General features: G+C 45.0%; 1 protein-coding gene across 6 annotated transcripts in view; it reads right to left on the minus strand.

Annotated features, from left to right (window-relative positions):
* Window positions 1-1,805: 1,805 nt before the first annotated feature.
* Window positions 1,806-26,202, minus strand: part of YIPF1 (Yip1 domain family member 1) — a 64,010-nt gene continuing 39,613 nt past the window's right edge. For 5 of the 6 annotated variants that reach the window (XM_063939619.1, XM_063939621.1, XM_063939618.1 and 2 more), the window contains exons 6-10: window positions 23,027-23,143; window positions 19,483-19,649; window positions 17,760-17,942; window positions 8,076-8,171; window positions 1,806-3,633 (exon numbers count right to left, since the gene is read on the minus strand). In XM_063939619.1, coding sequence (XP_063795689.1) covers window positions 8,082-8,171; window positions 17,760-17,942; window positions 19,483-19,649; window positions 23,027-23,143 — 557 coding nt within the window. In that variant the 3' untranslated portion in view covers window positions 1,806-3,633; window positions 8,076-8,081. Of the gene's footprint in view, window positions 3,634-8,075; window positions 8,172-17,734; window positions 17,943-19,482; window positions 19,650-23,026; window positions 23,144-26,202 lie in introns of those variants that run through there. The other variant, XM_063939623.1, reaches the window with a different exon arrangement.

Here is a 26,202-nt window from a genome sequence, read left to right on the forward strand (position 1 = left end):
AGGAGCCAGTTCACACCCATTCAAAGTCTTAAAGTGCCCATGTCTCCTGCGGATCCCGTCTATACTCCATGGTTCTTGAAGCGTCCCCAGCATCCTCTAGGACGTATGAGAAAAGTAATTAGAAGCCTTACTGTAGGGCTTAATGTGTAATGGGCATTGCGGTGTGTAGCATAATGTGTCACGGACATTGCGGTGTGTGGCATAATGTGTACAGGCATTACGGTGTGTGGTATACTATATCACGGGCATAGTGGTATGTGGTATAATGTCTCAGGGGCATTGCAGTGTGTGGCATAAGGTATAACGTGCATTGCGGTATGTGCCACAGGCATTACGGTGTGTGGTATACTATATCACAGGCATTGTGGTATAATGTCTCCGGGGTATTGCAGTGTGTGGCATAATGTGTCACAGGCATGACGGTGTGTGGTACTGTATCACAGGCATTGTATGTGCTATAATGTATCAGGGGCATTGTAGTGTGTAACAATGTATAACGGGCATAGCAGTGTGTAGCATAATGTATAACGGGTATTGCGATGCGTGGCATAATGTGTCACAGGCATTACGGTGTGTGGCATAATGTGTCAGGGGCATTACGGTGTGTGGCATATTGTGTAATGGGCATTATTGTGTGTGGCATAATGTCTAAGGGCCATTGCAGTATGTGGCATAATGTATACTGGGCATTACTATAAAGGAGGAAAAATGACAAATAATGTAAGGGGCATGAATCAGGATTCTTTTTTTTCCTGTGGTGGCCAACGTCTGGGCATGCAGGTTGCAAAACTTGGGTATACAGTAGTCTTTTTCTTCAATACTACTCCCCTTTATGCAAGCCACACCCATTTCAGCAAGGCCACACCCCTTTTTTGCAGCATGCGCAGATTCATCACTTTGCTAGTGGCAATTATGCGGGTTGGGGGGGGACGGGACGCCAGGGAATGTTTTGGCTTGGGGGAGAAAAAATTTCTAGTTACGCCACTGTGTGGCAGATATAACATTTGCAGAGAGAGTTAGATTTGGGTGGGTTATTTTGTTTCTGTGCAGAGTAAATACTGGCTGCTTCATTTTTACACTGCAATTTAGATTTCTGTTTGAACACACCCCACACAAATCTAACTCTCTCTGCACATGCTATATCTGCCCCCCCCCCCCCTCCAGTGCACATGGTTTTGCCCAATTGCTAACAAATTTGCTGCTGCAATCAACTCTGAATTACCCCCCATAGAGAAAGAAGTGAGCAGATTGGATCTGTGAAACTCATTGCATTGTACAGTATGAGCTGCAGAGGCTATCTGGAATCTCTACTAGAAGCTACGGGGACTGTATTTCCTACCTGACACTTTTAGGGGGATATTCAATTGTTTGAAAAGTCAGTTGGGCGTCTGTTTTTCCAATCTAAGACAGGAAAAGACAGACACCCAACCTACTTTTCAAACATTTGAATTCACCCCAATGTGTGCCTAATTGAGAGAATAATTTTGTGACTGTAATCTTTCTAGCCTTGTGTTATTTTGATGCACCTTGATTTTTAATATGTTTATTCCAGAATAAATGTCTGATTTTTATGTTATCAGAATATTTGTTCATACTCTTTTCCTTATCTTTGTTTGGGTCCCACTGCGCAGGATTTCCTTTTACACCAAGTTCTGGCTATGTGACTTAAGGGATCTGGTATACTTGATGATTTTGGGTATTTCAGGTGCCTGTCTTCTTTCTTTGATGAGCTTTGTATTGTAGAATGAGAAATGGTTCTTCATACAGGTATCAAAAGTCAAAATAAAATAATAGTGCAACTACAATTTGCTTGAATAAGTTAATTTTTTATTACAGGAATAGTTTTGGCTAAACAGACAGTTCTGCAGCTGCTAATGACATATTACCTTAAGATACAAAAAACCCAATACAATGTAGTGTTGTGGGAAGAGGATGTATCTAACGTACTGACAGACAGCAGATTTGATCAGCACCATGACTATCCAATCAGGAGTGACCAGTCAATGCGAGTCACGTGTACCAGCGGTCTAGTTCTGGTGAAGGGTCAGCTGTGCCCTGTACATCTAAATCTCACTAAACTGAACACGGAGAGCTGATCCATCTCAAAACAATAGCCTGCCCCCCAAAAAGATGAGAAACGCCTTTAAATAGCTATTAAACCTAGAAAGAAAAAAAAAGGAATGCAAAAATAAATAAATAGGGTTTGACCTAATATTACATTCACAAATCAGGAGTTGCGGTATCTGACATTGGGGCAGATGTATTAACCTGGAAAAGGTATAAGGAAGTGATAAACCAGTGATATGTGCAAGGTGATAAAGGCACCAGCCAATCAGCTCCAATATGTAAATTTACAGTGAGGATCTGATTGGTGTTTAACCTTTTCCACCTGGCTGAAAGCTACAGCCCTCTCTACTATCTGTCACTCTAGGCACCAAGGGGCAGATGTATTAAGCCTGGCACCAAGCCAATTAGCTCCTGTCAATTTACATGTTGGAGCTGATTGGCTGGTGCATTTTCACCTTGCACTTATCACTGCTTTATCACTTCTCCAGGCTTAATACATCTTCCCCAGTGTCTTGTCCTTCAAAATATTTAACATGCAGGCAGATTGATAACATTAGGCATAGCAGACACCCATCTATTCTAAAAGTCTTACCTAACAGCTATTACTGAGACACTCCTGCGGGGAACAACTTTAACTACAGGTAATATATTTGCTACAGATAGTTGTCTATTTTTATATGAAGTCATATTAGATTGAGTGGTTTACAGGGGAACAGTCCTTCAGTAGCTATTCCATGTTTATATGAGAGAATACCCACTAACATGCAAGGTCACTACATAGATGATTGTTACGGTATCAAACACTTGTTTCCGAGAACAAGCGTTCTGTAATTACACTGGTGGCTAGTCGCCTCTGATGGCTAATTGCAGTAGCACGAACTCAAATAAGATTCCTTCGAGACTAGATCATCAAGTTGTTAAAGAGGTTCTCTTAATCCGCCCTGTATATATAGCAAATGGGCGGTAATCGGAGATGAGGTTTACTAGTATTTGTGCCACTTTCCATTGCAAACTTATACTGAGCAGGATCTTCAATTGCTATATGCACATGGCAGAAATGATTAACAACGTGTTCTCCACATTGGTATAAAAAGAATATATAAAATAAAAGCATGACCAGGCATGGACTAGTAATGTACTTACTATTCTCCTTTATAGAATGGTCAGGTCACCTTTCAAATATTTATATACATTGTCCCACCAACTGAATAGTGCAAATGTCATTGAACCTTAAATAAATAATAATCCACTTAGCCAAACAGCCTCTTCATGCTAGACAAGAACAGGTGACTCCCAAGTCCTTGTCACCAGTGTACAATAGTAAATACTGACTCCAGGATTAGAGGCTTGTAGTGCTTTCTGCTGTTCCCTCCGGTCTCCTCTACACCAGAAATTATATATCACCATAACAAAAGAAGCCATTCTTAAATCATTCTAGATAGAGAAAAAGAAAACACAACAGGAGGAGCCAGCACGGACGCGAGTCAGCATCACCTCCACCAAGTAATTATGAACTTGGAATCCTGCTCCCATCAGCATAATGGACTGAGGAAATGACGTTGGCATCTGGAAGTAAAATCAGTCAAACATTAAAAAAATAAAGGCACAATTATTTACCTCATGACAGGTAAGGAGTAAACATATCCACAGACTGACAGATCCCACGACCAATGAAAAGCTACAGGAATAGCGATACATGTCCCTACCCCTAGAAGTACACATTTGTTATTGTCTATAATAATTATACATGGGGGGTATTCAATTAAGTGCCGTTTTTTCGACTGGTCGAAAAAACTGCACTAATTCGACACGGTATTCAATTGCGGGCATTTTCGCCCGTTTTATAATCCGTTTTTTGCCCCATGCCGCTTCATTTTTTTATTTTTTTTTGTCGAATCGGCATGAGTGAAAATTGCAGCAAAAACCCGTGAGTTCACCAAAACAATTTTCTACCACATCACACGGCATTTACATATGTCCGCCCACAAGGAGGATAATATAGTGACAGGAAAACATAGGAAATATGGGCAGATTATTGAGAATACACACACACTGCTAGATATCGGGAGATTGTGGCCTGAGATTTTTGGTATGGGACGATAGATCGGAAAATCGATCACTCGGGTGTGTGTGCGCTAGATTTTATAGAAATATTGCCGAAACGATTGTTCGTACACACTGGCCCTCATTCCGAGTTGATCGGTCGCAAGGCGAATTTAGCAGAGTTACACACGCTAAGCCGCCGCCTACTGGGAGTGAATCTTAGCTTCTTAAAATTGCGACCGATGTATTCGCAATATTGCGATTACTAACTACTTAGCAGTTTCAGAGTAGCTCCAGACTTACTCTGCCTGTGCGATCAGTTCAGTGCTTGTCGTTCCTGGTTGACGTCACAAACACACCCAGCGTTCGCCCAGGCACTCCCACCGTTTCTCCGGCCACTCCTGCGTTTTTTCCGGAAACGGTAGCGTTTTCAGCCACACGCCCCTGAAACGCCGTGTTTCCGCCCAGTAACACCCATTTCCTGTCAATCACATTACGTTCGCCGGAGCGATGAAAAAGCCGTGAGTAAAAATACTTTCTACATAGCAAAGTTACTTGGCGCAGTCGCAGTGCGAACATTGCGCATGCGTACTAAGCGGATTTTCATTGCGATGCGATGAAAAATACCGAGCGAACAACTCGGAATGAGGGCCACTATACGATAAATCAGACCAATGTCCCAATTATTGGCAAATCGGCTCATTAATTGTATAGTGTGCACCTAGTTTAACCCTCCCCCCCTTAGTGCAAGAGCAATTTTTGCACATCAGCGACAGGGTCTAAATTAGGCCCATAATCGTAAACACCACCAACCTGCCTGTTTACGCACAAGTGGGTATTAGTAAAAAATACACTCCGTTAAAAAATTGTGTTCATACACAAGTTGCCTTTTTATAGGATACAAATTCCATAAAGGATTTTGTACGTATTATGGGCCCAATTCAAGGTTGATCGCAAAAGCAAAATCGTCCTCTAGTGGGCAAAACCATGTGCACTGCAGGTTGGGCAGATATAACATGTGTAGGGAGAGTTAGAATTGGGTTTTGCCCATTAGAGGTAGATTTTGCTTTTGCAATCAACCTTGAATTAGGCCCTTTGTCACTATCACAACAGTCACTGTTGAGCGTATACTACAGCTCTGTATGGGATGCACCTTAATTAAACTAAACTAAAAGGTGGCAACATATGAGCACAGCCACAGGTCTGGCGAAGTAGTCCAAAAACTGGAATGGTGATAATTTCCGCAAAATATACTTTGGATTAGATCTTCTAACTAGTGGATCTGCGCAGTGTAAAGTAAAACAAAAGAAAAAAAGACAATGGTTTTCTTTGTCTCACAATTTTTTTGAAACTAAAAAATAAATAAAAATAGAACTTTATTTAAAAAAAAAAACCAAACCAAGCTCACTTACCGTATGCTTGGTACACACTAGGCCATGAGTGTGAAACTCGCGGGCCCCTACCGCATACTTTTACGACCCATGGACAGAGGTCATTATGCAGCCCGCTGGCAGGGGTCTTTATGCGGCAGGTTATCTTGGGCTGGAACGAGTTAACCGCCTCCATCCGCCCACACTGCATCCTCGTCCGTTCGCCCCCCTGACTGCACCACCCACCTCACCAAGTCATGGCTGCTGCAGGAGGTTGGGTTCTGGGCAGGCTTACCACTACCAGCACAGCCCACTGCACCCAGTCTTGGCTGCTGCAGGAGGAGAGGAGGCTTGGGTTCTGGGCGGGCTTACCCACCTGCCTGCTCTGTTAGATTACAGGTCTCCTATGAGGAGGGAGAAGCTGCCCTGAGAGGAAGGAGTGCCCATGAAGACTGAGTCTCACCAACAGAGATCTTTGCAGCCGTTTTATATATATATAAGTATATATATGTAAAAGTATATATATATATATATATAAGAGGAGAGGGGTCCGTACAGTGATATATGAGGGGGAATAATACAGCCCTCGACACACGCTGACATGTGGGATTATTATATAGGGGTGAGGGTACTGTACAGTGATATATGAGGGGGAATAACAGCTGTCAGCTCACACTGATATGTGGTGGTATTATTATTATTATATAGGGGAGAGGGAACCACACAGTGATATATAATGGGGAATAACACAGTCCCTGGCACACGCTGATATCTGGAACTATTCTATACTGTAGGGGAGAGGGGACCGTACAGTGATATATGAGGGGGAATAACACAGCCCCTGGCACACGCTGATATCTGGTACTATTATATACTGTAGGGGAGAGGGGACCGTACAGTGATATATGAGGGGGAATAACACAGCTGTCAGCTCACACGGATATGTGGTATTATTAATTATTATTATTATATAGGGGAGAGGGGACCACATAGTGATATATGAGGGGGAATAACACAGCCTCTGGCACACGCTGATATCTGGTACTATTATATACTGTAGGGAAGAGGGGACCGTACAGTGATATATGAGGGGGAATAACACAGCTGTCAGCTCACACTGAGATATAAGACTCTTTCTTTTTCTTGTGGCCCACACAGGACTTAGACTTTGATTATTCTGCCCAGTTGGGATTTTGAGTTTGACATGCCTGCACTAGGCAATATATCGGGCGTTTGAGCAAACGCCGACATATCGCTAGGAGGTCGGCTGGTGTATACACTCAATATGTCTGTGAATGACATTGTCGACATCTGAAGATGTATCGCCACATCTCGCTGGGCAAATTAAAATGGGCGCCCAGCTGTGACGTTAGGAAGTACATCGAGCGGCCGATCATTAAGGGGAAAAACGTACCTGTATTGGACGCTCTGTCAGTGCGCTGGCGGATCCGCCATCAACTTGACAAGGTGTGTACCCAGCTTTACACCCACATTACCATGTTAGGAAAATTTGATCATAATGACAAAACTGGTCCCTCATTTCTGCAAGTGTATCCCAAGTATGAAAAAGCAATTTGTAATACACACATGTATATTGCTGCTGCAAGAATCTACTGTGATGTCACTCACAGCAGATCCCCGGGAACTGAAGCACCAAACATGCAGAATTATCCTTGAGCGGGGGTTTCATAAAAATCAGACACCTGTACCAGCAAAATGTAGTTTTTCTTTGCTGCCTTGTACTGTATATCAGTGACATTGATGATGAAAAACATGCTTCAGGAGATTCATTCCTGTTATAAATTACACACAACAGAAATTGTTCTGTACATCAGATATTTCTAAGCTCTTCCCGAGGGATCAGTATGAGATCCCGGGGGTTCTAAATACAGACGCTGGGATCCCGCAGATTAAAAAGCCGACAGGGGTGAGTAAGGGGTGTTCTTCCGTCTCCCCACCCCCCTACCTGTAGCCTAACCCTAACCACCCCCCTTAGTACCTAACCCTAGCCACACCCCGGAGGTGCCTAAACCTACCCCCCCCCCCCCCCCACACACCTAATCCTAAATCACCCCCCGACGCCCAATGTAGTCTAACCCTTCGAGGGGGGTGCCTGACCATAACCTCCCGGTAAGCAGCATAACCCCTCGGTAGGTTGCCTAATCCTAACCTCCAGACCCCCACCGCCGCGGTGTCTCTTAATTCGGCATCACGGCTGACGGGATTCCAGCGCCGGGATGGTGCACCCATTCTGGATGCCGGTGTCGGCATTCCGGTGTCTGTATTCTGACTGCCGGGATCCTGACTGCTTCCCCTACTTTACACTGGATGGCCATAAATCTGCTGTAATCCACATTATAACAGGAGGAATGAACTTGGTCATAAAAGTATAGTTTTTTTCTTTGTCATTTAAATACTATTCTTTAATGAATCTTAACCTAGATAGTAAGAATTGTCTCTTTACTACAGTATAGGAAGAATTCCATTCTGCAGTAGCCAATACTCAAAACAGGAACATTTCCAGAGAGAATGTTTACAAATGCAGCAATGCACCTGGGATTGGGGACAATGGGTGACTATGTGGCAGCATATTACCTCCTGTCAGCGGGTCTGTAGTGCCTGCTTTGTTGTATTAATAATAGCCTTGGTCTGTGCGTCATGATCCTTTTCCGGTCGATCAAAGAAGTATTCCTAAAAGAAAAAAAAGAAAAAGAGAAATATAGAATGGTACTCTGTATACAGTAAAGCCATAGAATGGTACTCTCTATATAGTAGGTGCCATTTATATAATTGCATTCAGGGTCACCAGCGTTGCGCAAGTCCATTTTGTAATGTGTAGCAGTTTTTATATACAGGTTGAGTCTCCCTTATCCAAAATGCTTGGGACCAGAGGTATTTTGGATATGGGATTTTTCCGTATTTTGGAATAATTGCATATCATAATGAGATATCATGGTGATGGGACCTAAATCTAAGCACAGAATGCATTTATGTTACATATACACCTTATACACACAGCCTGAAGGTCATTTTAGCCAATATTTTTTTATAACTTTGTGCATTAAGCAAAGTGTGTCTACATTCACACAATTCATTTATGTTTCATATACACCTTATACACACAGCCTGAAGGTCATTTAATACAATATTTTAATAACTTTGTGTATTAAACAAAGTTTGTGTACATTGAGACATCAAAAAACAAAGGTTTCACTATCACACTCTCACTCAAAAAAGTCCGTATTTCGGAATATTCCGTATTTCGGAATATATGGATATGGGATACTCAACCTGTATTAGCAAATTGTTTGGTAAATAGACCAAAAATTTAGAAAATATACAAAAGCTATGATTAGTGAAATAAAATAAAAGTTGAACTATTATACTTTTCTTATTACAATAATTATTTTAGAACAAAGAACTGCAAAAAACATTTTTATATTTATTTCTTTCATTCATTTTAACAAAGCTTAGTGCTAATATTTGTACTAATACTTCTTTATATACAATACCAGCTGAAGAACCTGGCATTGCCCGGGTTTACATTTTTCCAGTTAAGTTATCAGTGAGTTGGATGTAACCGTCAACATATTAAAAATAATTAATAGCTCAGTAGTACTTCCAGCACACCCATGAGGTGGCTGCCCATTGTCGTTTTTTGTTTTTGGGGTGTCGCCAGTAGCCCTGATCCCTAGCTTTCCTTTCTGTTCAGGTTTATAATCACTTTTCCATTGCAAGATGGGTTTAAAGTTTTCCTTTGGTTATTCCAAGGCTTTTGGGCACAGAGCATTTTTCATCTTCCCACCTCCATTTTGGTCAGTTATTTTAGTTAATTGATTTATGGTTATTTAAGTCAGTTATTTCAGGTCATTAAAGTTTTGCTTCCAAGCCATCCAGTGCAGACCCAGAACAGGCTCCCTGAATCAAAGTGCTGCATGGCGCATTCCGCCGTGAAGTCCGACCAGGACCCCAACTCCCCTAAAACCTGAGCAGGATCCAACTGGACAACCTCGCAACGGTTTCATCCCAATCGGTGCAGGGGTGTCCGAAGCAAACAAACAGACCGATAAATTTGTGGTCTACTAGCTGTTTCAATACTAAATAAACTGTGCAAAATTTGGCAGCTTCACCTTGAGAGAAGTGGAAGATATTCGCGTACAAACAAACTTATTCTTTTATGTATATAGATGTGCTCAGCATGCATGAGGACCACAGGAGAAATTGTGCATATCTGCTGCAACTGAAATCACTGCTTTGAATGGAATTACGTCCACGTTTGACTCAGGCCTACTACCAATACACGGTTCCCTAACATGAGTATGTGACAGAGGGTGACTGAGACATCACCTCCCAGCAGTACGGGCCCCATTCAGATTTGTAAGCTAAAGCCTAGGCAGCTGCTATTCTTAGGCTATTCTTAGGCTACGGACTTGCTAATCCACGCAAGGGAAGCTACCGCCCAGAAATTATTAGAGACGCCCTCCGCACCCATCACACGTCCTCCATACACAGTTTGGACGCAGAAAGGAGAACCATCCATTTCCTGAGTGAGTCTATGGTCATGCAGAGTGGCCGCAGGAACTGAGATACTGGCACTATGTTTTCTGCACAAGGGATCTCAGATGTAGGCAAAGCCGCCCCGAAAACGGTCGCATGACGCCTGCATTTTTGCCACCAGTCGCTGTAACCTCCCCTCCCCTACCTGTCAATCACTTTGTGAATGAATCCTCACTGCCAGTGGCTTCATTAAGGTGCCTTGGAGCGTGCGCACTGTGGCCGTGGCGCATACACAATCTTATTATAATTGCTCTGTTGCGTGACCATTAGCATGCGTGCAAATCGGAATTAGGGCCCAATTCAGATCTGATCGCTGCTGTTTTTGCACAGCGGGCGATCAGATCCAAACTGAGCATGTGTATGCACCACAATGCACCGGCACATCGCGCAACAGGCATCGGCACCTAGCGACGGTATCGTGCGAACAATCCGAACGCACAGGTGTTCGCAAGGTGATTGGCAGGAAGAGGCCGTTTGTGGGTGGCAACTGACCGTTTTCCAGGAGTGTCTGGAAAAATGCAGACGGGCGTTTTCAGAGAGGGTGTCTCATGTCAGCTCCGGCCCCGATCAGCAGAAATCAATCGCACGGGAAGAGTAAGTTCTGGGCTGTACAGTGATTGCACAAAGTCAGTTTGTGCAAATCTGCTACAGATGCGATCGCACACTTGCACAGCGATATAACCCTCCCCCTGTAGGCAGCGACTATCTGATCGCAGGGCAGCAAAAAACACAGCCCAGCGATCAGATCTGAATCCGGTTCTATGTCTGTTGATCTTACTTCTCTGCAGCCTTGCTGAGGTGCTGCAATCCACTCTTCTTATAGGATCAACCCTATAAGCACTGTTGTCTTATGTTCTGAACAGGGTTTGTTCCCTCTGTATATAATACCCCTTTCACACTGCCTGACACGGGGTCTTCCCGCGTGCAACCCGCCTCAGGCCCCTCACCGCCACTGTCCCCCAACCCGACATATTGCCGGCTTAGTGATGTCACTGGTAACACGGTGGGTGCGGCGCTTAGAGATCACATGATCTACAAGCGCCGCCCGTCCACACAGAGTAAATAGGAAACGGGTCGCATTGACCCGACTTCTCGTTCACACAGCACAGTGAGCCGGGTTGAACCCGTGTTCAACCGTGCAAGCTACCCGAGTTGGAATACCGGGTCACTTGATCCGGATTATTCCAACTGGGCCCTTTCAGACCACACAGCAACGAGGGTTATGAGCGCTCATGTGCAATAACCCCTGTTAAAAGCTGGCGGTCTAAACGCGGTTAGCGACCCAGCTCTATATGTATTTGGTCTATCCTTCACTTTCCCTTTTCTTATATGTGTTACTGAAAATTGTAACTAAAATGATTTTATTATACAGGTTGAGTCTCCCTTATCCAAAATGCTTGGGACCAGAGGTATTTTGGATATGGGATTTTTCCGTATTTTGGAATAATTAGATACCATAATGAGATATCATGGTGATGGGACCTAAATCTAAGCACAGAATGCATTTATGTAACATATACACCTTATACACACAGCCCGATGGTAATTTTAGCCAATATTTTTTATAACTTTGTGCATTAAACAAAGTGTGTGTACATTCACACAATTCATTTATGTTTCATATACACCTTGTATACACACAGCCTGAAGGTCATTTAATACAATATTTTTAATAACTTTGTGTATTAAACAAAGTTTGTGTACATTGAGCCATCAAAAAAAATAAGATTTTACTCACCGGTAAATCTATTTCTCGTAGTCCGTAGTGGATGCTGGGAACTCCGAAAGGACCATGGGGAATAGCGGGCTCCGAAGGAGGCTGGGCACTCTAGAAAGATTTATGACTACCTGGTGTGCACTGGCTCCTCCCACTATGACCCTCCTCCAAGCCTCAGTTAGGACACTGTGCCCGGACGAGCTGACATAATAAGGAAGGATTTTGAATCCCGGGTAAGACTCATACCAGCCACACCAATCACACCGTACAACTCGTGAAACTATATCCAGTTTGACAGTATGAAAACAACTGAGCCTCTCAACAGATAGCTCAACAATAACCCTTTAGTTAGCAATAACTATTTACAAGTATTGCAGACAATCCGCACTTGGGATGGGCGCCCAGCATCCACTACGGACTACGAGAAATAGATTTACCGGTGAGTAAAATCTTATTTTCTCTGACGTCCTAGTGGATGCTGGGAACTCCGAAAGGACCATGGGGATTATACCAAAGCTCCCAAACGGGCGGGAGAGTGCGGATGACTCTGCAGCACCGAATGAGAGAACTCAAGGTCCTCCTCAGCCAGGGTATCAAATTTGTAGAATTTTGCAAACGTGTTTGCCCCTGACCAAGTAACAGCTCGGCAAAGTTGAAAAGCCGAGACCCCTCGGGCAGCCGCCCAAGATGAGCCCACCTTCCCTGTGGAATGGGCTTTCACTGATTTAGGATGCGGCAGTCCAGCCGCAGAATGCGCCTGCTGAATCGTGTCACAGATCCAGCGAGCGATAGTCTGCTTAGAAGCAGGAGCACCCAGCCTGTTGGGTGCATACAGGATAAATAGCGAGTCAATTTTCCTGACTCTAGCCGTCCTGGAAACATAATTTTTCAAGGCCCTGACTACGTCCAGTAACTTGGAATCCTCCAAGTCCCTAGTAGCCGCAGGCACCACAATAGGTTGGTTCAAGTGAAAAGCTGATACCACCTTAGGGAGAAACTGGGGACGAGTCCTCAATTCTGCCCTATCCATATGGAAAATCAGATAAGGACTTTTATATGACAAAGCCGCCAATTCTGAAACACGCCTGGCCGAAGCCAAGGCCAATAACATGACCACTTTCCGCGTGAGATATTTTAGATCCACGGTTTTTAGTGGTTCAAACCAATGTGATTTTAAGAAACTCAAACACCACGTTGAGATCCCAAGGTGCCACTGGAGGCACAACCGGGGGCTGAATATGCAGCACTCCTTTTACAATGTCTGAACTTCAGGTACTGAAGCTAATTCTTTCTGGAAGAAAATCGACAGAGCCGAGATCTGTATCTTAATGGAGCCTAATTTTAGGCCCATAGACACTCCTGCTTGTAGGAAATGCAGAAATCGACCTAGTTGAAATTCCTCTGTTGGGGCCTTTTTTGGCCTCACACCAAGCAACATATTTCCGCCATATGCGGTGATAATGTTTTGCAGTTACATCTTTCCTGGCTTGAATCAGCGTAGGAATGACTTCCTCCGGAATGCCCTTTTCCTTTAGGATCCGGCGTTCAACCGCCATGCCATCAAAACGTAGCCGCGGTAAGTCTTGGAACAGACAGGGCCCCTGCTGCAGCAGGTCCTGTCTGAGCGGCAGAGGCCATGGGTCCTCCGATATAATTTCTTGAAGTTCTGGGTACCAGGCTCTTCTTGGCCAATCCGGAACCACGAGTATCGTTCTTACTCCTCGCCTTCTTATTATTCTCAGTACCTTTGGTATGAGAGGCAGAGGGGGGAACACATAAACCGACTGGTACACCCACGGTGTTACCAGAGCGTCCACAGCTATCGCCTGAAGGTCCCTTGACCTGGCGCAATATCTTTTATAGCTTTTTGTTGAGGCGGGACGCCTTCATGTCCACCTGTGGCCTTTCCCAATGGTGTACAATCCTTTGGAAGACTTCTGGATGAAGTCCCCGCTCTCTCGGGTGGAAGTCGTGTCTACTGAGAAGATCTGCTTCCCAGTTGTCCACTCCGGGAATGAACACTGCTGACAGTGCTAACACATGATTTTCCGCCCATCGGAGAATCCTTGTGGCTTCTGCCATCGCCATCCTGCTTCTTGTGCCGCCCTGTTGGTTTACATGGGCGACTGCCGTGATGTTGTCTGATTGGATCAGGACCGGCTGGTTTTGAAGCAGAGGCCTTGCCTGACTCAGGGCATTGTAAATGGCCCTCAGTTCCAGAATATTTATGTAGGGAAGTCACCTGACTTGACCAAAGTCCCTGGAAGTTTCTTCCCTGTGTGACTGCCCCCCAGCCTCAAAGGCTGGCATCCATGGTCACTAGGACCTAGTCCTGTATGTCGAACCTGCGGCCCTCTTGAAGATGGGCACTCTGCAGCCACTACAGTAGAGATACCCTGGTCCTTGGAGACAGGGTTATCAGCCGATGCATCTGAAGATGTGATCCGGACCACTTGTCTAACAGGTCCCCCTGAAAAGTTCTTGCATGGAACCTGCCAAATGGGATTGCTTCGTAGGAAGCTATCATTTTTCCCAGGACTCGCGTGCAATGATGCACCGATAACTGTTTTGGCTTCAGAAGGTCTCTGACTAGAGATGACAGCTCCTTGGCTTTCTCCTCCGGGAGAAACACTTATTTCTGGTCTGTGTCCAGAACCATCCCCAGGAACAGTAGACGTGTCGTAGGAACCAGCTGTGACTTTGGACTGTTTAGAATCCAACCGTGCTGTTGTAGCACTTTCCAAAATAGTGCTACCCCGACTAGCAACTGCTCCTTGGACCTCGCCCTTATAAGGAGATTGTCCAAGTACGGGATAATTAAAAACTCCCCTTTTTCGAAGGAGTATCATCATTCCGGCCATTACCTTGGTAACACTCTCGGTGCCATGTACAGTCCAAACGGCAGAGTCTGGACTTGGTAATGGTAATCCTGTACCACAAAACTGAGGTACTCCTGGCGAGGATAGTAAATGGGGACATGCAGGTAAGCATCCTTGATGTCCCGGGATACCATGTAATCCCCCTCGTCCAGGCTTGCAATAACCGCCCTGAGCGATTCCATCTTGAACTTGAATTTTTTTATGTATGTGTTCAAGGATTTTAAATATAAAAAAGGGTCACACCGAACCATGCGGTTTCGGTACCCCAAACCGTGTGGAATAGTAACCCCGTCCTTGTTGAAGTAGGGGCACCTTAAGTATTACCTGATGGGAATACAGCTTATTAATTGCCTCTAGCACAGCCTCCCTGCCTGAGGGAGTTGTCGGCAAGGCATATTTGAGGAAACGGCGGGGGGAAGACATCTCGAATTCCAGCTTGTACCCCTGAAATACTACTTGAATGAAACAGGGATCCACCTGTGAGCGAGCCCACTGATCGCTGAAATTTTTGAGACGGCCCCCCACCGTACCTGGCTACACCTGTGGAGCCCCCGCGTCATGCTGTGGACTCAGAGGAAGCGAGAGAAGAATTATGATTCTGGGAACAGGCTGACTGGTGCAGCTTTTTCCCTCTTCCCTTGTCTCTGTACAGAAAGGAAGCGCCTTTGACCCGCTTGCTTTTCTGAAGCCGAAAGGACTGTACCTGATAATACAGTGCTTTCTTAGTCTGTGAGGAAAACTGAGGTAAAAATATTTCTTCCCAGCTGTTGCTGCGGATACGAGGTCCCAGAGACCATCCCCAAATAATTCCTCACCCTTATAAGGCAGAATCTCTATGCGCCTTTTAAAGTCAGCATCACCTGTCCAGTGACAGGTCTCTAATACCCTCCTGACAGAATGGACATTACATTCATTTTGGATGCCAGCCGGCAAAATATCCCTCTGTGCATCCCTCATATATAAGACGACGTCTTTAATATGTTCTCATGTTAGCAAACTAGTATGTTTGACAGGGTCACCGACCACGCTGCAGCAGCACGCTCTGCAGGTTTCAGTCTAGTACCCGAGTGTGTAAATACAGACTTCAGGATAGCCTCCTGCTTTTTATCAACAGGTACCTTCAAAGTGGCCGTTCCTAAAACGGCAGTGCCACCTATTTTGACAACCGTGTGAGCGCCTTATCCACCCTAGGGGATATCTCCCAGCGTAACTTATCCTCTGGCGGGAAAAGGTACGCCATCAGTAACTTTTTAGAAATTACCAGTTTCTTATCAGGGGGAACCCACGCTTTTCACACACTTCATTCATTCATCTGATGGGGGAACAAAACACTGCCTGCTTTTTCTCCCCAAACATAAAAACCCATTTTTAGAGGTTAATGTCAGAAATGTGTAACACATTTTTTATTGCCGGGATCAAGTCACGGATGTTCCTAGTGGATTGTGTATATGTCTCAACCTTGTAGCCACTGGAGTCAGACTCCGTGTCGACATCTGTGTCTGCCATCTGAATGAGCGGGCGTTTTTGAGCCCCTGATGGCCTTTGAGACGCCTGGGCAGGCGCGGGCTGAGAAGCCGGCTGTCCCACAGCTGTTACGTCATCCACCCTTTTATGTAAGGAGTTGACACGGTCGGTTAATACCTTTCACCTAACCATCCACTCTGGTGTCGGCCCCACAGGGGGCGACATCACATTTATCGGCATCTGCTCCGTCACTATATAAGCCTCCTCCTCAAACATGTCGACACAGCTGTACCGACACACCGCACACACACAGGGAATGCTCTGACTGAGGACAGGACCCCACAAAGCCCTTTGGGGAGACAGAGAGAGAGTATGCCAGCACACACCAGAGCGCCATATAATGTGGGGATTAACACTACAACTGAGTGAATTTTCCCCCATAGCTGCTTGTATATACAATATTGCGCCTAAATTTAGTGCCCCCCCTCTCTTTTAACCCTTTGAGCCTGAAAACTACAGGGGAGAGCCTGGGGAGCTTTCTTCCAGCTGCACTGTGAAGAGAAAATGGCGCCAGTGTGTCTGAGGGAGATAGCTCCGCCCCTTTTCCGCGGCCTATTCTCCCGCTTTTTTCTGGATTCTGGCAGGGGTATTTACCACATATATAGCCTCTGGGGCTATATATTGTGGTATTTTTGCCAGCCAAGGTGTTTATTGCTGCTCAGGGCGCCCCCCCCCCAAGCGCCCTGCACCCTCAGTGACCGGAGTGTGAAGTGTGTATGAGGAGCAATGGTGCACAGCTGCAGTGCTGTGCGCTACCTTGGTGAAGACTGATGTCTTCTGCCGCCGCTTTTCCGGACCTCTTCTTGCTTCTGGCTCTGTAAGGGGGACGGCGGCGCGGCTCCGGGACCGAACACCAAGGCTGGGCCTGCGGTCGATCCCTCTGGAGCTAATGGTGTCCAGTAGCCTAAGAAGCCCAAGCTGGCTGCAAGCAGGCAGGTTCGCTTTTTCTCCCCTTAGTCCCTCGCTGCAGTGAGCCTGTTGCCAGCAGGTCTCACTGAAAATAAAAAACCTAATTCTATACTTTCTTTCTAGAGGCTCAGGAGAGCCCCTAGTGTGCATCCAACCTCGGCCGGGCACAAGATCTAACTGAGGCTTGGAGGAGGGTCATAGTGGGAGGAGCCAGTGCACACCAGGTAGTCATAAATCTTTCTAGAATGCCCAGCCTCCTTCGGAGCCCGCTATTCCCCATGGTCCTTTCGGAGTTCCCAGCATCCACTAGGACGTCAGAGAAACAAAGGTTTCACTATCTCACTCTCACTCAAAAAAGTCCGTATTTCGGAATATTCCGTATTTCGGAATATTTGGATATGGGATACTCAACCTGTATATCTAATTTCGGTTTTCTATTTATTAATATTATTATCATTGAGTGTAGTACTATTCGCTAAAATAACAGGGACCGACTGCAACTTGGAGGCCTTAGTAAGGCGCACTACTGGGAGTGTATTATTTACCCCTATACTGCATACATTTCAATATCATAAAATCTACTGTCTTGCTCTGTAACAATCAAGTACAAAATAAAATTCCCATATACATTTTAACGGAGCATCTGTGAACACATTAAGAAGACTCACAGTAATGCGAGATCTGCTGGCTTACCCCACAACCAACTGCTAGCAGTACATGGAGGAGCATGATGGCTACTAGGGTGGAGATGGCGACTTTCCGGTTATCCTCCCGTAAAGCCGGCCAAAATGTCAGCATAAGGACTGCCCCCGACAGGCACATTGCTATGGACATTAGGACCCAGCGGAGAACCTCATAATGTAAAATCCACAAAATCTACACAGAGGGAGTAGAGCAGATGAATTAGTTTAGAGAAAGATGTACAGCAAGAGAACAATATAGAATAAAACAGAACATAAAGGCCAAAAAAATTAATTCAAAAGTGGCAATTTAGGATGAATGGAATGAAAGAAACATTATCCCAGGATTAATTGTGGATGAGGCACCTTGTTTAGGGTAAAGGCCCCTATATTATTTGGTTTGTAGTCATGAGCACCACATTTCAGCCCAGGAGATCCCATGATCGGGTTCAATATGATTTGCCGATTGACAGGGTGCCGGCTGTCAGTATACCGACAGCTGCATCCCGTCCATCAGAATCCTGACAGACCCCCATTAATCCCCCTAACCCTCACCTTTTCCCTACCCTAACCCTCCCTTGTGGGTGCCTTGTTGGTAAAAATTGCAGAGAAGCTTTTTTAAATGTAATTGTTCTCAAAATCCTTGTGTTTAATGAGCAGCAATATCTAGAGTGAATTAAAGCCACATGAATGACTGTGTGTAACATCACATAACCCATGATTATAACAGCTGTGTCTACTCTTAACTTGAAGTATGTACAATGCAAAACAGAAAATCAACCAAAGATCCACTGCCTACACCACATCAATCAGATAACAGTATTAATAGCAAAGGGACTCATCTTACCCAGCCTATTTGTAAGTATATGTCGACAGTCATGTCAACATTAAACATGAACACAGTAATGACATGTTAGAACATTGACATATGGTACCCAGCAGTGCATTCCCTTATCCTGGCGGCAGCAGCGCCATCTGCCGGTTCCCGGTGCACATGTGACCATCACTTCTGGGTCAGACCTCTGGCATTCCGATAAGTATTTGTCCGCTATCCTTAACCCTACCCATGACCCTGACCTCCCCTCCCCCCCCACAGCATAACCATCACGCCCGCAGCCTAACTTTAACGTCAACATTCAGACATTTCATATGTCGACATACTCAGAATGTTGACAAGTTGCCTGTCGACATTTTAACAATGTCACATTCATAACGGTCAACATTACGAATGTCAGTATTGTTACTGCTGACCTTTTCATTACATCCCCTTACAAATGGAACTTGTCGGTACAGTCAGTCAGTTGTGCAAGTGAATGGTAGAGATGGTAGACATCTATTTCCAATTTTATATGTGTATCTTTAGGTGTCTTTTAGGTGTATATTTATGGTCCAAAGCCAAGAGGCCCTCTGTGATTGTACATTAAACTGTATTGTGTCTTATATTTTGTTGTATGGTAATGAATAACATTTTATTTTCGATTTATGATCTTTTTACTAGAGATATTCCTAGTACTGAGTTTTAATCTATACAGCGGCATTACATAAAACATTTGTGCAGGAAGTATAATATAAAACAAATATTATTGTCTGTGTGAGGCGAAGGTTACTGCATACTTTACATGCCCGGCTTCTACCCCGAGCACTTTTCCTGCATAATTAAGTGCGTAAGTAGAAGAGGAGGTAGAGAACCGGTTAACGCTTTCAGGTGCAGCATTTAAAGGTCCTGGGTGACTCACAGAAGTGGGGATGTAGATGAAGAGGGAGTAGCCATAAACACACACAATCTCCAGGAAAGAGTAGGACACCATGCTCATTACTTTGCTGTGTCTCCATGACAGGAAGCCCCACAGAGCCAGCGGTACTAGCCAGGTATAAGCATAGATGGCAGTGGCAGCAATGGACACTACAAGAAACAGAGAGGTGACTGGTGAATGGACGTAAAATGCGTAAGCTGCCTGCCTAACATTAGCCTAGGCCCTAGGCTCCACCTGGACTTGAAACATACACTGATCGCAAGCTGTAACCCAATACCAGACACTGGACCTAATCTTAGACCAAGCGGCTCAGGAACTGGTCTCAGTCCTATGTATAAGCCTAGATCAAAAGCTAAAAAGGGGTGTGGCAAAGAGGATCTACAGTATTTAGGTCAACAGTCAATCGGTCAACAGGTACTAAAGGTAAACAAATAAAAGGTCAACAATGGGTAAGGTTCGCAGGTTCAAAATGTCGACGCAAGATTTTTCAGTATTTTGGGACAACCTTGTATGTTTGGTAATATGTGACCACCATTAGTAACAGCATATAACCTTGCCACGCTTCTGGCAAGGTGGGTCGCTCCACTACTGCGCTGCTCGCCACGCTTACTATTCCTAATCGTGGTCCACGTCGATAGTAAATCAAGCAAATGTTGGGAAAACGTCGACTGTCGACCTAGACACTGTCTATCTATCATCCAAATACCAGTTAAAAGTAACCTAAAGCTGGGTAAACACTTAACAACGTGTACCCAGCACAACATCTCGGGCGAAGGGATGTGGCATGCGGCAAGTGTATACCATATTGCCCATGCCAGCAGTGACAGAGCTACAGTGGCGGCCATGCTGCATTCAGCATGCAAGGCCAACGGAGGATGTAGCAGATGACGTGCGGGAGTGCGCATCACCAGCGATTTTGTGGGTACACACTAGACGATGTTCCCGATCCACTGGATTGGACGACATATTGTCTATTGCAGGCCTGCCCAACCTGTGGCTCTCCGGCTGATGTGAAACTACACATCCCAGCATGCCCAGCCACAGTTTTAGCATTCCCGAATGGCAGAACTGTGACAGGGCATGCTGGGACTTACAGTTTCACAACAGCTGGAGAGCCACAGGTTGACCAGCCCTGGTTTAGTGTACCCAGCATAAGCAAACAGACCAAACAAAAACTGGAAGCACAGAAATAGAAATTCTTTGAAGTATTGCGCTGTGATTTTAAAATACAATTGCAAATTACCCCTCATATTTGCAAAGGGGTCCAGTTCCTGCAGGAGAGTGAGGCTGCAAATGTTCCCTACATCCAAAATCAAATTCTAGCTTTCCACATAGATGCTAATCATATCCATTGTATCCTCTAGACAGTATATAGATTTCATGCACCTATATTTATTCATTGCTTAATAAACAATCAATTAGTAATTTGTAATTAGTAATCAATTAGACAATTAGTAATTTGGAGGAATTGTTTATGTGCAGAGAGGAAAAATGATACATGGAGTGATTTATCCCTTATGTAGATTGTTTGCATGACTGTTATAGGTCTCCCAGAATTCCTGAACAAGCATAAGAAGAAGGTGCCCCAAAACCCCCACTTCTACTAAGGATTGTCTCTGCACGTTTACTATAAAAAAAAACGTATAAAAAAAAAAAATGTTTAGTTCATATATGGTGCTAAATAATTATTATATATTTACATCTTATGGCGTTCTAGTGTTGTACCAGTGCGCCAAGATGATTTCACTAATACAGTTCTCGGAAACGTGAATTAAAAAAAACAAAGAACAAAACCACAACATACAGTATGGTACATACAAAACAACAGTAACTAGGATCACAATACAGCACCACAGAAAATACTATACGCAAAAATATACAGTATGATCAAATACGAGTAATTGGAAACAAAATCCTACTTATTATCTGCATAATTAGTAACTTTTATGAGGAAATTATTATATTATTAAAAATATTTTTTTTATTTTTTTTCTATTGCTCCATGCTGACAACAATTCTGAGAAGACTTTAGGTTGACATCAGGCAAAGTTTTATGCAAAAAAAGTTTATTTTTACTGTTTGCTTTATGAAACACGTTAAATGAGGGTTTTTTCAATTTGCATGAATGGGCCGCCCGTTCCCAGGGGAGTCTTGCTGCACAGGACATCTGCCAGTGCTAGACACATCTGCTGAAAACAAGTGGCCCCTTCCCTATGTGAAACGTAGTATTTACTGTAAAGGCCAGTACTGACGGGGGAGATGCGTGCTGAGCGATCTTAACACAGACCGCTCAGCACACATCTCCCCCCCCCCCCTCAGCACCAGCGATAGCTATGCGCAGGGCCGCGCATTGCTATTGCTGGGGGGCTACACACGATAGATCTGTGCTTAAAATCTAAGCAATCTAGTCAGATTGCTTAGATCACAGGTTCTCAAACTCGGTCCTCAGGACCCCACACAGTGCATGTTTTGCAGGTCGCCTCATAAAATCACAAGTGAAATAATTAGCTCCACCTGTGGACCTTTTAAAAAGTGTCAGTGAGTAATTAATACACCTGTGCACCTAATGGGTTACCTGCAAAACATGCACTGTGTGGGCTCCTGAGGACCGAGTTTGAGAACCCCTGGCTTAGATTTTAAACATGGATCTCTCCATGTGTACCCTCTTAAATGTGACAGCAGATTTCTGCAGAATCTCCCCAAATATGCTGTAACATAAATCACTGTATGAACAAAATAACATGAATCCAGTTTCTGGCATCACTAGATATGCTTTATTATGACATTGGATAATCTAGGAGTTACATTGTTTCTGTATTACTGTAGGCTTAATAAAAATAACGGGCCGGATCTAATGACGGCCGATTTGGCCGGAGGGTTATCCGGTCTCTAGGTCGACCTCTACTGGTCAACAGTAACTAGGTGGACAGTGTCTCTATGTCGACAGGTCAAAAGAAAGACATGAGTTTTTAAATTTTTTTTATTTCTTTTTTTAAATATTTTTCATACTTAACGATCCATTGCAGACTACGATTGGGAATAGTAACCTTCGCTGAAGCATGAGAGGGGACACGGTGCACTAATTGGGGTTCCCGGTCACTGTACGGAGAAAACGACACCAAAAAATAAAAAAAAACTCACGTCGACCCTTTGACCTGTCGACCAAGACCATGTCGACCTACAGACCCTGTCGACCTAGTTACTGTCGACCAATAGTGGTCGACCTAGACACTGTCGGCCTCCATACCACACCCAGCCGGAGGTGTGGGTTCCAAGCTAAATTCTGACCTTTTTTAAAAAAAAGTGCCAATCATGTACAAGGCATGGTTTAGCCTTTGTACATGATTGCCCCTTTAAAAAATGTCAAAGTTAATCCGGCATCCCGCACGGCCGTAAATTCGGACTTCATTATATCCCGGCCCATACTGCGCTTAGCTTTTAACACTGCTTTATGGGGAGTCAGCAGAAGACAGAATTGTGTTTTCATTTTATGGAGTCCGTTGTTTGTTATCGATGCTTCACTCACCTTTTCTAAACTCAGGCACATAGTGGTATTGTGGCTCACCCCAGTGTAGGAGGAAATTAGACAGATTCCCACTAATGCTGATGGTGAAAATCAATGTGGCACAAATCCAAATAGGACCTTGTAAAAAGGATTAAAATAAAATAAAATTCTCTTCATATACAATTATTAGAATTAACAGTTTCTTATATAGAGCAGCATATTCTGTTGTGCTTTACAATTGGAAACAACAGTGGTAGAACAAGCCGGGAAATAACAGACAGTCATAGAGGTAGGAAGGCCCTGCTCACAGCTTACAATTTACAGGGAACTAGGCACTGATACACAAGGATAGGTGTTCTTTATTGCATAATGGTCCAGCCAGATTGCAGAGGTTATTAATGGCCTGCATGATATGGTCACCAAGCAATGTTGGCCTGGGGTCATGAGGGTGTCGAGTGAATTAAGACAAAATAATACGCCTTTCCGACCGCCCGAGGCGGGTTGCACCCGGGAGCCTGACACATGTGCGACCCGCCTCAGGCCCTCACCGCTGTAGTCCCCCAACCTGGCATATTGCTGGGTTGGTGCATCAGCGGTGACGCGGCGCTTAGATATCACATGATCTCCAAGCGCAGCCCGTCCACACAGAGTGAACAGGAAATGGGTCACAAATCGACCCGGCTTCCCGCTCACACAGGGAAGCGAGCCAGGTTGAACACATGTTCAACCCGGCTCGCTACCAGAGATGGAATACTGGGTCGCTCGATCAGGATTATTCCAACTGGGCCCTTTCAGACCGCAAAGTAACAGGGGCTATGTGCGCTCATGTGCAATAACCTGTTAAAAGCTGGCAGTCTGAAAGGAGTATATGTGACGTCCTTATACATAATGCCCCCCCGAGTAGCAGTAGCGTCCTTATACGTAATGCCCCCCCAGTAGTAGTAGTAGCATCCTTATACGTAATGCCCCCCCAGTAGTAGTACCGTCCTTATACATAATGCCCCCTCAGTAGTAGTAGCGTCCGTACATGTAATGCCCCCCAGTAGTAGCGTCCTTATACGTAATGCCCCCCCAGTAGTAGTAGTAGGTCCTTATACGTAATGCCCCCCCAGTAGTAGCAGCGTCCTTAAATGTAATGCCACCCCCAGTAGTAGCGTCCATAATGCTTGCATGTAATGCCCCCCCAGTAGTAGTGTCCTTACATGTAATGCCCCCCAGTAGTAGTAGTAGCGTCCTTATACGAAATGCCCCCCCAGTAGTAGTAGTAGCGTCCTTACATGTAATGCCCCCACAGTAGTAGCGTCCTTATACATAATGCCCCCTCCCCCAGTAGTAGCGTTGTTATACATAATGCCCCCCCCCCCCGCAGTAGTAGCGTCCTTACATGTAATGACCCCCCAAGTAGTAGCGTCCATAATGCGCGCACACACAGACACAGCTCACACCCCCACTACACACACATACACACCCCCACTATACACACACAACCCACCATACATACACACATACATACATTTCTCTCTCACCCTCCACTTACCTAAGTCTGGCTGTCACTGTAATTACTCTTACTCTGTACAGCTACAGCAGCCTGGTCCGTGTAGCCCCGCCCCCTGCATCCCATGTAGCTCCGCCCCCTCTTCAGATATGCAGTGCACACAGCCGCTGTTACAGGTGAGGGGAAGGGAGGGCTGTAGGCGTTTCATGCTGTCGGCGCCGCTGCCTGTCATACAGTGACAGGCACAGCAGCCAGCAGCAGGGGGGACAGGCCAGGCGGCTCAGCAGCAGGGGGGACAGGCCAGGCGGCGTAGCAGCAGGGAAGGGATGCATAACAGGGGGAGTACCTCTCCGTCCCAGCGCCACCCTGCACTGTATCCCTTCGCTGAGCGGGTAGCGCCAGGCCTGTGTGAGGTTGTGTGTGGACAGTACAGTGGGGATATAACTGGATAGGAAAGCTTATGAAGGTTATGTGGGCGGTTCTGGAATTTGATAAGCTTGCCTGAAGAGGTGAGTTTTCAGGGAACACTTGAATGTTTGGAGACTACAGGATAGCCTTATTGTGGAATGCCCTCCCATGCACAGAGTGGGTGCAGTGCGATGAAAGTCCTGCAATAGTGAATGGGAGCGAGTAATGCGTGTGGATGAGAGATGCAGATATTTTGCAGAGGAGAAAGGTACGGTTGGGAGAAATTTTGAGATAAGCAAAGAGATATATGTTGGCGTAATTTGGTTAATGACCTTGTGTGTGAGTAAAAGTATTTTCTATTGAATACGGTATAAAACAGGTAACCGATGGAGGGACTGACAGAGCGGATCAGCAGATGATGCATGTTTAACGAGGAAGATCAGCCTCGCAGCTGCATTCAGAATGGAGTGTAGTGGTTAGAGTCTGTTTTTGGTAAGACCAATAAGGAGACAATTGCAATAATCATTGCATGAGATAATGAGAGCATGGATAAGAGTTTTTGCAGTATCTTGTGTAAGGTACGGTCGTATTTTAGATATGTTTTTTTAGATGCATGTAACATGATTTTGAGACAGATTGAATGTGGGGAACAAAAGATGACACCTAGGCAGCGAGCTTGTGGGGTAGGTTTGATTGTAGAGTTGTCAACAGTGATAGAGGTATCAGGTTGGTAACTACTATCAGCCAGTAGAAATATAATTAATTCTGTTTTGAAATATTAGGTTTGAGGTGGCAATAGTATTAGTAACAGATCAGTAGATTAGATGAACATACCATCAATTACCACTACTGGGTAGGAGTCATATGAGAGATTGCATAGTGGGACACCCAGTATTATTTGCATGTGCTCAGGGGCGGATTGGCCATAGGGCTCACCATGAAGATTCCTGGTAGGCTGACTTGTTTGTGGGGCCTGTTTTGTGTGTTGTCATGTGGCCCCACCCCCTACATGACAAGCAGCCCACCACACTCAGTACACTGCATTGTCCCCATTCATTCTATCATACCATCTCTGCAGTACAGTAACTCTGCCATCCAGTGATGCTGCCATGGCTACACACTATGTTTTGTCCCTTGTGCTGCCTATGACAGGTCACTTCTACAAAATTTTACAGGGCCACTTTTAGTTCCCAATTCGCCCCTGGTCTCAGACACAACTACGCAAAATACACGAGCAAGGATGCAATTGTGTACAATATTCTGTCCCCCTCAACAGACCACACCCCCCCTTAAG

Source organism: Pseudophryne corroboree, chromosome 9 (assembly GCF_028390025.1).
Source record: "Pseudophryne corroboree isolate aPseCor3 chromosome 9, aPseCor3.hap2, whole genome shotgun sequence".
NCBI lineage: Eukaryota > Metazoa > Chordata > Amphibia > Anura > Myobatrachidae > Pseudophryne > Pseudophryne corroboree.